Source organism: Dermacentor silvarum, chromosome 1 (genome assembly GCF_013339745.2).
Source record: "Dermacentor silvarum isolate Dsil-2018 chromosome 1, BIME_Dsil_1.4, whole genome shotgun sequence".
Classification (NCBI taxonomy): Eukaryota; Metazoa; Arthropoda; class Arachnida; order Ixodida; family Ixodidae; genus Dermacentor; species Dermacentor silvarum.
In genome coordinates this window covers 249,012,498-249,025,687 of record NC_051154.1, presented here as the reverse complement: position 1 = coordinate 249,025,687, position 13,190 = coordinate 249,012,498, and the positions used below count along the sequence as shown (strand labels likewise).

General features: G+C 45.4%; 1 protein-coding gene across 1 annotated transcript; it reads left to right on the top strand.

Moving 5' to 3' along the window:
- Window positions 1–610: 610 nt before the first annotated feature.
- LOC119438758 (la-related protein 7-like) lies at window positions 611–12,291 on the top strand. Its single transcript, XM_037704800.2, has 3 exons — window positions 611–782; window positions 9,667–9,761; window positions 12,102–12,291. The coding sequence occupies exons 1-3, from the start codon at window positions 626–628 to the stop codon at window positions 12,165–12,167; spliced, it is 318 nt and encodes a 105-aa protein (XP_037560728.2). The 5' UTR covers window positions 611–625; the 3' UTR covers window positions 12,168–12,291.
- The last annotated feature ends 899 nt before the right edge of the window (window positions 12,292–13,190 follow it).

Sequence of the window (13,190 nt, the reverse complement as noted above, 5' to 3'; positions counted from 1 at the left end):
ACGGCGTGAGAAGCTATAGCGTACCCGTTAGGAGCAGCGCAACTGCAGAGGCTTGGCACAGCCTTCGATATATCGAATGTGGCGGTGAACGGGACTTTGATATACGCATAGTACAACACTGTCCTTTGCATGCGATTTTCGAGGGGATGTTCCGAGTTTGATATATGCGGGATCAACTGTACTTGCATTATGTTCTTGTGGCACATCCCTCTCCCCCCGACTAGAGTCACTGGAGAATTCCTAGAGTTGTGCAACAGGCATACCTCCATGATGATGACGATGCACCTTCCAAGCGACCGTAGTTGTGCCGTTGGAAGGGACTTTCTTGGGGAATAAAACAAGGTTGTTAATTATCATAGCATGAGCCCCTTGGCACTTTTCAAAGGGAGTACTTAAAAGTTGTTTTAAAGACTGTTTTTCACAATTCTCTGCAACAATACATGGATCTCTTGTTGTTAGGGCCTTGAACTTATGCTGCTTTTTGCCGTGTTGTTTTGCCGTCCAGCACAAACATTGTACTAACAAGATGAAGTCCAGGCTTCGATGCTTCCTTTACAAAAGTGACAGTTAAGGCTGTGCACTAAGAGGAGTATTGTGTGTAATGCAGTTGGTTGTGTGTGTGTGTATGCAGAACAAGATCCGGCAGCTGGCCAATGTGGCATACGTGGATGTTATGGAGGGGGACAGTGTCGCGTACGTGCGTTGTGCTGATCCTGAAGGAGCCTACCAGTTCATCGAGAACCAGAAGGGGTCTTTCTGTGGTGCCCTCTCCCTGCTTGCTGGTGCAGTATTGAGAGTTTTGTACTCCTTTTGACTGTCATATTTAATAGCCACCAATTGCTTTATTTAGTGTAAATTATCCCGGAGGGTCCCCCACTACGGCGTGCCTCATAATCAGATTGTGGTTTTAGCACGTACAAATCCATAATTTTTTTTTTTTTTTTTTTTTTTTTTAGTGTAAGACAACTTAGTGGAGTGAAGGCATCGTACCTTTGCTCGGTCTCTCCACCTTGTTTACCCCCCCCCCCCCCTCAACAACGTTGATAAGTGACATGCTTGCACTACATGTAACTGTGGCATGTTACCTCACAAAAGCTAAAATGAGATGCTCAGGTGCAGCAATTTCCAGCATGCCTTTGCAAGGCTAGATCTGCCTGTAGCTAGCACCATCTTCCTCCTCTTCTTTCCGCATTTTCTTTTTTTCTTTATTTATATGAGTGTGCATGTTGTCAGTTATGAATGAACTGCTGTGGATGGAATCTGCAAATTCCATGATGACTTTCATTGCAGGTATTACTCACCAGTGCCTACAACCAATGCTCACAATTCAAGTCGTTTTACAAAACCACCAATTACCATCACACGGGGATGCTTTTACAATATATAGTGTGTTTCAGCTACGACTCTAGAATTAATAAATAAGGGATTTGGGATAAGTAATAATGTTTGCTGGGCAAAATTTGTCGCAGTGGCGGACACCACAACATGTGCAGTAATCGCAAGTGCACACTTTATTTAAGAAAGTTTCAACTGACTTTTTAATCATTAATTTTAGTGCCCATGTGGCATTTAAAGAATTGAAGGCAGTCAGTGCTACGGACACAAAATCTGAAAATTTTACGATAGTGCTGAAAATGAATCCTCAGTGTGTGATTACACCGAAAATAAGTAGTCACTGAGCTCATTTTTGAGCAGATGGCTTTATTTTTGGCGTTTTTGTGAGCGTACGCCTCGCTGCCCGAACCACGAGAGTTGGAAGGGGTGACGTCACGACATCCTCGTCGGATAGCCAGCCGCTGGCCGCGGTCATTCAAAGCGTGCCGACGCCGCCATCGTAAGCATCGATTCAAGTTCTGTTGCCTCTACCAGTGATGAGTACACGTCTGAAGACGAGGACCATTCCAACTTGGCAAGAAATATTACCGCTTACGGTTACGAGCCTTCCGCGTCAAGCGACGAAGAAGAGCAGACGGCCGTGGAAGTGCCGGTCAGGTTTTCGCAAACCATAGCGCGAAGATTTCGCTCTGCAACAGATACTTGTGCAAGAATTGTTTTTAATTTCCTCTGTAAACTTGCTTTTTCAAGAGCGCATGCATGTGAGGCAGCTGCGGGGTACTTCAGCACTGCGTGGATGACTGATTAGTAGTCTATGCTGTTGGCGTGAGCAACTGCTGTCAGGTATCAGTACCTCCGAGACTCTCACGTCCACTTCGCCGGCCGCCCGACAGATGGCAGCACCTGTCTGGCGTTCTCCCTAGTTTTTCCTGCTTTGAGTCTGTGGAGAAGCAGAGCTTTGTGTGTGTATACCCCACTGCCATGTAGGACTGATCTCGTGAGGCGTGCTCGCTAGCCTTGTATTGTTTTACTGTGCTTTGCCAACAATTTTAAAGACATTACTGCATTCGTGCCCAGCCTCGGGCATCTCGCCCCAGCCTCGCCCTCACACTGCTCAAAAAGGCTGCAAGTGAACGAAAACAGTACCAACATCTTTTCACCTCCTCTTTTCAAATGCGCCGCTGATCATTTCTGCCTTGCGTTTTCGTGAGAAGACCGATGGAATGGTGTCAGGCTTTAGGCGTTGCCTTTTGAGCAGCATGCCGAGGCTTTTCAGCACAGCCGGGTTGGTCACATAATCATCGTCGACTAAGTGGTCCACACAAATGAAGTCATTTTTAAGAGGTCTCCAGGCTGGGCGTGATGGCTGACAGGCAGCTATCCAATGTTTACGCACCTTCTCGTCTCTGGGAAACGTGTGCGATGCGTGTCATGACCGACGATGCTGTTATAACAGCAATGTCTTTCCTTCCGTCGCGACGAACACGTCAATAACGAGCAACGACCGCGGGAAGGCGCACGTAAGACGCACCACCTGCGTGGAGCGCCGACGGGGATAATGTTTCAGACGGACGACGTGCGAAGATCGCCGAAAGGTGTTAAACGCTGCAAGGGACCGACACCCCCGAAAACACTGCAACGGCTGGGGCCGACCTTGGCCGCGCGCGGTTGGGTGTCATGACGTCAAATTTCAGCTTCTGCCGGCGGCCACGTGGAGGCAAGGTGCAACAGAAAATCGCAAAAAAAAAAAGATGTTTCTCTTTCTTTTTTTCAAAGCAGCTTGTTGTATTCGTCATTTTCAACAGTTGAACTTTTGTTCCGACGCAAAAATCCACCCGCCAACTTTTGTGTCCGTATCCCTTTAAGGTATGCCTACTTGGCAAGAATCGTCATTGTAGCAGCAATTTCGAGACCTCTGTCCCAAAAATAGCAACTGTAATTCGTGGCTCACAGAGCTAATGGAAGACAATTATAAATGGAATGCCCATCCTTTTCGCTGCAAGTTAAATACCCTAGATATTTTTTGCTTTCTTTAAGTAACGACAAGCTTTGAAGCACCGCCGACGAATCTCATTGGGCGGCGCTCATTCCGGCAGCCATGTTCTTCCTAATGCTGTTCCCCCGCAATCACTTGCACGCTGCTGCGAGCAGTGTATATAGCAGCGGCCGTTACAGTCGGATATGCTATCTAGGAAGATAATGGCGGCCAGCGGAGTAGATGTCACTACTTAAAAAAGAGCAGGAAAATCTAGGGACTTTACTGTAAGTTTGCTGTCTGTTATTTCAAAGCTGGTGCTAGACTCGGGGTTCCTACTAAGCAGATGTACCTTGAACGCTGACCAGCTTCATTTTTGCAATTGCAACATGTGCACTTGTTAGTAATCAAGAGGCTAACTAGTGAAATTTAGTTAATTCTGTAACTTATTAATTATCGCACAATTTATGATGTATGCCACTACTATAAATTTAGGACATTGAAAATTATCATTATGTCTTGAATCCCCTATTTAGGTATAATTACTGGAGTCTAATTACTGGCAAGGGAACAAGAATTCAGGACCACCAGTCAGCCTCTAGAGTCTGCAAAGGAGTATGTTTATCTAGGTAAATTACTCACAGGGGACCCTGATCATGAGAAAGAAATTTACAGAATAAAATTCAGTTGGAGTACATACGGCAGGCATTAACAAATCATAACTGGGAGCTTACCACTGTCATTGAAAAGAACAGTGTACAATCATTCCATTCTACCGGGGCTAACATATGGGGCAGAAACTTGGAGGTTAACAATTCTTAGAAGCTCGAAAACAAGTTAAGGACTGCACAAAGAGCGATGGAACGAAAAATGTTACGCCTAACGTTAAGAGACAGGCAGATAGCAGTATGGATCAGAGAGCAAACGGGATAGCCAATATTCTAGTTGACATCAAGAGAGAAAAATGGAGCTGGGCAGGCCATGTAATGTGTAGGATGGATAACCGGTGGACCATTAGAGTTACAGAATGGATACCAAGAGAAGGGAAGTGCAGTCGAGGATGGCAGAAAACTTGGTGGGGTGATGAAATTAGGAAATTTGCAGGCGCAAGCTGGAATCAGCTAGCGCAAGACAGGGGTAATTAATTGGAGATCACAGGGAGAGGCCTTCGTCCTGTAGTGGACGTAAATATAGGCTGATGATGATGACTGGAGGCAAGTAGAATCTGGAATAGCCGGCATAGACTTGGAGGAGGTGCCCACAGTGCAAACAGTCGAACCCTCTTATAACAATACTGGTTTTAACAATATACAGTGTAGACCGCTTATAACGTAAGTCGCCGGAGTCGCGAATATCCGCACTATAAGCGGTACCACACTATAACCAAAGCAACAATTTTCAAGGCCCGCACATATGCAAAACATGTGCACCGAGTTGCCACGCGTGTGCGACAGTCGAGGAATGCGGCTAGAACGTTTGCATTCAATTTACAGTCTAATCTCGTTAATTCGAACCAAATCACGCGGCGGCGCCTCCGACCGGCATTGCTCTGGCACCGCCATAGAGTAAAAGCTTAGGAGAGACCCCTCAATGTCGCGCGCGACCAAAAAGAAAAAAAGAAAAAAAAAATGCGACGGGAAATTTCACCCTCTCTCAATTGGCAAGGTCGCCGATTCTGCGTTGCGCCGGAACATGCGTGTACGCGCCGACGTCTCAGCCACGCTACCGTAGCCACGCGTAGAAAATGCCAGTGAACCCTTATTTCTCCTTTATGCTTCCTCTACTTTCTAGTCACGTGTTGACCTTGCACGGTGCGGCTACGGCGCAAAGGGAAGCAGCGGCGCTGTCCCAGGCCGGCCAACAAAACTATCCACGCCGGCAAACGCCCGCTTCCCTATAACGGCAGAAAACGAAACTTCGGGGAGCTGGCACCGGGCCGGCTGGAGCGGCGGCGCCTGCACGGCGGCGGGCGCACACGGTGACAGTCGAAAGTGAGGGAGCTACGAGGGAGGGCGAGGGGAGCCATCAAAGCGGCGGAGTTGCCGACGCGAAATCCGCTTCCTTGCCGCCCTCCTCCCTCACATTCCACGGTCTCCGCGTGCACCCTTCGCCGTGCTGTGCCAGCGCCGCCCGCTCCCTGAAGTTTTGTTTACTACCATTATCGTGAAGCGAGCGTTGGCCGGTGTTGGCAGTTTCGTGGCCCTCGCTCGCTATGCGCGCCGTGATATTTCAGGACTCGCACTCAAGATTCTGGTTTCAGCCTCACTGGCTGTTCGTTCGCACCACGTGCCCTTCTCCTCCACTTCGTATCTTTTCTTCCTCGAGCACTCCTTCGGCCGCCCGTTTGAGGGGAGTGTTCGCCATCTCCGCTGACTTCCGTATTCCCAGGCAGCTGCACTGTAACCGGTATTTAGTTTCCCGCAACTGCACTATAAGCGATACGTGTATACATGGAGTGCTATAGGAAAATTAACGGGAGTCTGAAAAGACCGCACTATATCCGGTCCTGCAGTATAAGCGGTTACGTTGTAAGTGGTCTATACTGTATCAGAATATAGTAAAAGGTTTATTTTACCACAGAACACACACAGAAGTTCTTGGTGCCACGGCTGCTCATTGTTACATCCAAGTATTGTTAAAACTGGTAACCGGTTATAAGTGCATTCGAATGTACAGTTATACCTCGATTATAACAAAGTTGGTAAAATTGGTAATTTGCTTCTTTATATTAAACTTTGACCTTTTATGCAAGTAAGTACAGTCGCTGATGGATTTTTCTTACACAGAAGGGGTCGCAACATTTTTTGAATTATTGAGCAACTGGAAAAAGCAAATTTGAATGAGAAAAACAATCATTTTGTTGATTTGAGAGTTGGCAACAAAAGATAAGGTTTCACTCCGTGTTGACGATATCTTCACATCGGTGGTACTAAGCAAAGCCAGCCACGCGCGTCCATTCTTCCTCGCAGCTGATAGTGTCGGCTGCAGTGGGACGACACTATTATGAAAAGCACCAGCAGTGGGGAGCGAATGCTTCGTCTGCCTCTTGCTTCAACACATCTCCAAAACTCGAGATTGCGCAACCTCCTGTAGTAAGCGTACGGGAAGACAATGCACATGATGTCACGCCATCTCAGCACGCCCACTCTTTGCACACACGGCAGAATACCTCTAAAACGGCGCATAAGCTGCGTATACGTCCAGCAGCACTGACAGCCATGCGCAGTCGGGTGCACTAGAAAAGAAAATGCGCACTTCCTCTCCCCCTTCTCCTTGCTCACACGGAAAATGGCGCTCATTAAGCCACCATCCTTCTCGGCTCACCCTCGCACGCTTTTTCTTGCGCCCAAAGCATAAAGCGCGCGGGGCACAATAGGATCTTATTGCACTTGGTCTTTATACAGAACATGGCGCTGCTGGTCGCTCTTGGTCACACAGCGCACGATTTTAGAGGTGCGTTCGCAAGTAGCTGCATGTAATTCAACCATTTGACCATCTGCGCTCACAGCAGTTGCCATTTATTATCTTGGTATTCCTTCGTGGCAGCAGTGAAATTTCGTTATATTAAAATCATGTATAAACACAGTTCATTATATTGAAGTTCTAAATACACAGTGTTCTAGGACAATAAGTTTATAAGAACTTAGATACTTTGTTATATAGAGAATTTTGTTATATTGATGTTCGTTATATCAAAGTTTAACTGTACTTCATTCTGTCTAATTAAAATGTTTTGATCTCTGTCCTCCCTGTTTTTTTTGTTTGTTTTTGTTGTTGTTTTTCCCCCGTGTAACTCGATTCTAACAATGGAATTTTCGTCGCACTTGAATGCTGTTATTAGTTGGTTCGACTGTATGATAAGTAGCGTATGGCAATTTTTGAAGCGGTGTCAGCGTTTTTGCTGTTGACAGATTATGGAAAAGGGTGAGGAGGTTTCAGCGTTAAATGGTGTTGCAGTGGAGGTGACGGGTGCGGCCATGTGGCCATTGCCTCTCATTTTTGCTTGCAGCCTGTTCATGCGTTCAGTCTGTGTGCAACATGGATCATTCATTGGTAGCATGTTTGAGGGCAATAATGTTTTCTTCGCAGAAATGCCTAGTCACGTGGTACATTTTCAAATCTCTTCCACTTTTTTTGCAGCCTGGAAAAACTAAAACCACAGTGGCTATCTTCATGAAAAGAGATTTGGATATTTCTCAATAGGCTCTGCAGCATCCCTGTTAAAAATTTTGCATTTAAAGCAATGCTTTAAAAGCTGGCCATTTAATTGTGATTAATGACTTAAAGGGACACTAAAGAGAAACAGGAAGTTCAGCTGGAATAAAAGAGGGACCTTCAGGAATGCATGCAGTTTTTGTTGGTTGCAAAAATATGAATTATTAGCGGAGAAATTTGTAAACAAAGACCAAATATCTCTTCCTCAATTTCTCTCACACCAGATTTGGCACTGAAGCAGTGTCGTCACAGATTTCATTGCTCTCAGCGAATCAGAATGCGCCATGATACGTCACCGCTTGCGTAAACGACCGAGGCGCTGGATGCATCATGGCTGCATGCATGGTCGCTGCATTTGCGTTCGCCGCGATGGATACCGTTGCTGCCGCTGAACCTTGCAACGAAGAGCTCGCCAGGGAAGCAGGACTGCATTTCAGCGATATTCAGTGAAACGGAGCGCGAAATGATCCTCCGTGCTCGAGCGGTAGGTGTTTCCGCGTGCGATGGCGGTGAGCCGCCGGCCGCGCTTGCGGAAAACAGAGCTTCGTTTTCGTCGACGGAAGGCGAAGCATCCGGTCCGCCAGGCGACGATGTTCCCGACAGAACAAGCGTAGAAAGTTGCGCACGTACTCGGTATGGTTATTTCGTGGCTTTATTTAATGACATTCAGCACTCACCGAGCCGCCAGTTTGCTGCTGCAGGGGCACCGGTAGGGGGTTTGATGAAGGCCGCATTGAGGGAACAGCTGCTCGAGAAAGGACTGGCCTCTGGGGCACGCCAAGATACTTTCCGAGGGCAAGATTATACACATAATCCGAGGGCGAGAAATGCAGAGAGACACCATCGGTTTCTCTGGCTCTTTTGCCGTTTTATCATCGGCAGAGCACTGAGCCATTGCGAACACCGGGTAGCCGGGGCTCTCCGCGCGACACCACATGAAAGGACACAATCGAGTCAACACTGCCGCTGCCCCTGAGCAAGCGCCTTGGGCCATTTATACATCCCTCAACACTACACACAGGAGGCATTTTCTGGCTGTTTCCCGCGAAGCCAACGTTTTTAGAGCCGCGCGACAATGCATTGACCAAAAACGAAACTACGAAACTATCACGGCCGCATGTATGCCATGCCATTTTTTCTTATTTAATTTTGTGCTAAACTTGTACTTCCTCGCTTGAAACGGTTTAAAAAGTTGGCAAATGCTGTTTATGTACGTTTAAGGTGTATTTCATTTTGTGTTTTATTAACAGCGATAAATTGCTCTCGACCAATCGCGACCGGCCTGCATTTGTAATCTCCGACGTCACGAACGTGTAGTGCGGGAAATTCAAAGGGGCGTCAGCACCTATCCTTCAGTTTTTCGCTATTTTCTCACTTATTAAACATCTGTTTGCAGTAAGAATGTATGGCTGTGATCGTGAAAGGATAATCTACCATTTAGGCTCAACTTCCGGTTTCTCTTTAGTGTCCCTTTAAGCTCATAGTAAAAAATGCTTTGAGTTGCTCAAGATGACAGTGAACAATACTAACTTGGTTGTATTCTTGTACCACACATGTGGATTTTGTAAGGTTTGGCACAATTTAGCTACACTACTCATTTATGATAAAAACGCCCGTGTGCTTGCGTAGTAGTGCACGTTAAAGAACCCCAGGTGGTCAAAATTAATCAGGAGCCCTCCACTACGGTGTGCCTCATAATCAGAACTGGTTTTGGCACGTAAAACCCCAGAAAGAAGAAGAAAAAAAACAATGAATCAACTCCTATTGAAAATTTATCTGCTGTCTGGCAAATGTTGAGCATTTCCTGACGCATGGTACCATTGGCAAGTCATCATCCATAATTCCTTGCAAGACTGTCACACTTTCACTAAATATAATTTAGCATAAAGAATGCTTACTGCCACATCATTGTTCGGCGTGACTTTGTATTTGTGGCATCAAATTGTTGCTGCGTTGTAGTAGCTTTATTTCCTTCTTTGAGCAAATTCCCCTGGAGCCACAGGATGATGGTCTTAATTTCTACAGTGGGTGTCCGGTCTGCCAACACGTTGCTTGAATACTGGTAGTTGAAACAAATATTTTGTGGGGTCACGGATATTTCCTTTAGCCAGGGATGTAATCATAGCTTGATTTGCTTACAGGAGATGAGGAGAAGTCTTACTGGGAAAAGATAAACATCGACCGGGAGACACGCCGCAACCAGAAGACCAGGCAGAAGAAACGAGGTGTTGAGAAGGTGAGCTTGTGAATGTATGAACTATAAGTGAGGATCAGACACTCAACATGTATAAGGCACTCTGTCCAAGCACGATGGCCTGATAGAGACAAACGTTTTCAATCATTGCACCAATAGAACAGTCACGACAGCCACTGTTGGTCATGACAACAGTGATACAATATGGAAGAGGTAATTTGACAAATCTAAAGAGGAACAAAAATAATTTAAACATTGTACATTGTGCTTTTATGTAATCTGCGAGGCTATCACAAGTCTGTCAGAGCTGATTGTCGGATGATGCATGTTTTAAATGTTCTGGACATGGTGTGGTGTCACAATCTGAGATGAGCAATAGCATAGTATCGTGCACATTGTGCACTGAATTGGGGGCACAACATTGTTCCTTGTGTAAAAAGATGCGATGTTACTAACATACAGTAATGAATAAAAAGATACAGAAAAGATACAATATTTTGCACTTAGGTCCTGTGTGCTCAACTGCTCAGAGTGTTGGAGCTGCGCTATGCCAGACCGCTAGCCTAGGGCATTAGTCTCTTGAACACACACTGCCATCGTACTTTATTCACACCGCATAGCCCACCCACTGTGCGCATAATTTGTGTATTCCAAGAATGTATCACCAGGAAGCTAATTTCAACCAAAAGTGATATATGTGCCCACTGGTGAGATAAATTTTTATGATGGGCGGGTAGGTTAGCTGAGAAAAAGGTTTGGCATGCTACTACAGGTTTGATGTATAACAATAGATCAAAGGACAACAGGAAAGAGAGAACGCAGACCCATTTACTCGCACGAAAACCTGGAAAACGGGCAGCACGCAGCGGAATGAAATGAAATTAATGCCATGAAATTAACACAGTGGAACGTTGAGCTTTATGGAACCGTCAATAACCAAAATTTGATCCATCTCTCCTTTTGGCTCCATCACAGAGCTGGATAACCCATTGTCATTACCATCAATTCTTAATGGCACTTTCATTTCCCATGTTGCAGCACAGTGCTGATTCGACACTCAGTGAGGCAAAGTACACTCGCCTAAAGTTGCACTAAATTTGTCCCTGTGACAGCGGTATGAGTTGATAGATCAAATTGTTGGTGTGTATTCTTGTACATACACTAAACGCCGTTAACTCGGAAGGGAAAAATTGTCATCCACCTGAATTGTAGCACAAAGATACAAAGGAAACCCATATGGGTTACTCAGAAAGAAACCCACGCAGTTGAAGAAAGCTTCATCCTGATCTGGGATTTGAACCCGGGACCAGCGCCTTTCCGGGGCGGTCGCTCTACCATCTGAGCTAACTAGTAGGCTAGCAGTTCGCAAAGCAAGGGTGAATTAATTGATAACTCGAAGCACTGGGGACACTGAATATGGCAAATCAGTTCTGCGGAAGCCCGCAAGGTGGAGGAAAGTACGTGGAAGGGAAATATTTTTTTCCACCTGAATAGTACCACAAATTTTTAAAATGATTGCGGTAGAACGATCCCTAGAGGGCAATAACTTCCAGCGTAAACTAAAATTTGCTATGGGGCCCCTAGTGAGGGGCCCTTTAATAGGCACTTATGGTAGGTATCGGCTAGTGACCCACAGACCCAAACACTGCTTCTGCGGCTGTCAATCTTGCCTGTGAGTGCGATCTCAGGCCGTACTGCTAACATGGGGCAGAAACTTGGAGGTTAACAATTCTTCGAAGCTCGAAAACAAGTTAAGGACTGCACAGAGCGATGCAACGAAAAAGGTTAGGCCTAACGTTAAGAGACGGGAAGAGAGCAGTGTGGATCAGAGAGCAAACGGGATAGCCAATATTCTAGTTGACATCAAGAGGAAAAAATGGAGCTGGGCAGGCCATGTAATGTGTAGGATGGATAACCGGTGGACCATTACAGTTACAGAATGGATACCAAGAGAAGGGAAGCGCAGTCTAGGACGGCAGAAAACTTGGTGGGGTGATGAAATTAGGAAATTTGCAGGCGCAAGTTTTAATCAGCTAGCGCAAGACAGGGACAATTGGAGATCACAGGGAGAGGCCTTCATCCTGCATTGGACATAAATATAGACTGAAGATGATGATGATGGAGACGATAGAGGCAGGAAGGTGATTCCAGTCTCTGCTAGTATACCGGGAATAAATGATTCAGAATACAGGTTAGTTCTTGGTACTGGAACACCAACTGGTCTATGGTCAATGCGCCAGCGGTGATTTTTTTCAGTAGGAAAAGTGTCCGATTACAGTGTAGCCACCCACTTTCCTTATTGCCTGCGAGTCATGCAAGGGCTTTATGGCAGAAATAAAAGGGCTTTGTGCTGAAGCCTTTTCCTGCATTTCTTTTCTGCAGGTCATGGCAAAGGCCCAAAAGATGATGGAGAAGAAAAATCTACACATCCGTTTCGACGACCTCTGAAGACAAGACTTCAAAATCAAATATTATTTGTGCAACATCCAGATCAGCACAAGGGAATAGCTGATAAACCTTACGTCAAATTTCAAAAATGAAGATGTAGATGAAAGTGAAACATAGTAACCGATACCTAGTACAGCTTTTGTTTACATTCTCGAAAAATACAGTGTAGTGAAGGAATGAGCTATGACATAATTTTATGTATACACTTGCACATGCCTAAGTTAGCTCATTGCTTTCGTGTTTGCTGTCTCCATTCTGCAAGAGTACTGGGTGGCCTGCAAAAAGACAAAACCAGGAGTACTTACTTGCCGGGTTAATTAGACAGCATGAAGCCTGAAACTAATTTATTGTTGGGAATTCTAAACAGTCTTAGCAATTAGAACAGTTGAACCTCAGTATAACAAATGTTAATGTAGGAAGTTTTGCTATATAAAAAAATTGTCATTTCTCTTATAGGCAGTTTTCCTAGGCATTCACAAAAAACGAATGCTTCTCTGGCAGCTCCCAGACTCATGGGCGAAGATTCCGGAGCTACACTAGTTTTTGCACAATTATTGCACAATCATTGCACAATTTTCTCGCCTGCTTTTGGGCATAAATGCATCCATCCACGAGGACTGTTCTAAAAACCCATGAAGTAATTTTTTATTGCCGTGGCAAATTGACCACAACTAAATAAAGTTTTCGCTGCCAGCACAACTTTTTCATGTCAAGGTTTGACTTTAGTAGTTTAATTAGCACCAGGTCAAAACTACTTCATTTTCTCTTCATATAGCTTCTAACCTACACTCCGTTTCATACGTAGCGTGCAACGCTGTGGAAGCTACACAACAAGTTTGGTCAACAAAATGTGTCGCTCTGCTCCTTCCATGGTCAGGTGGTTTAGAGATTCAGCTCTGAATCAAAACGACCTGCATTCGACACCTAGCCTGGGCAATATCTTTCTTCTTTTTTGAAAAAAACTAATTGAAAATTTGGTGTAAATTTCCTTCAGTCTTTTGAGCATCAAGTCAGTTTGTGAGA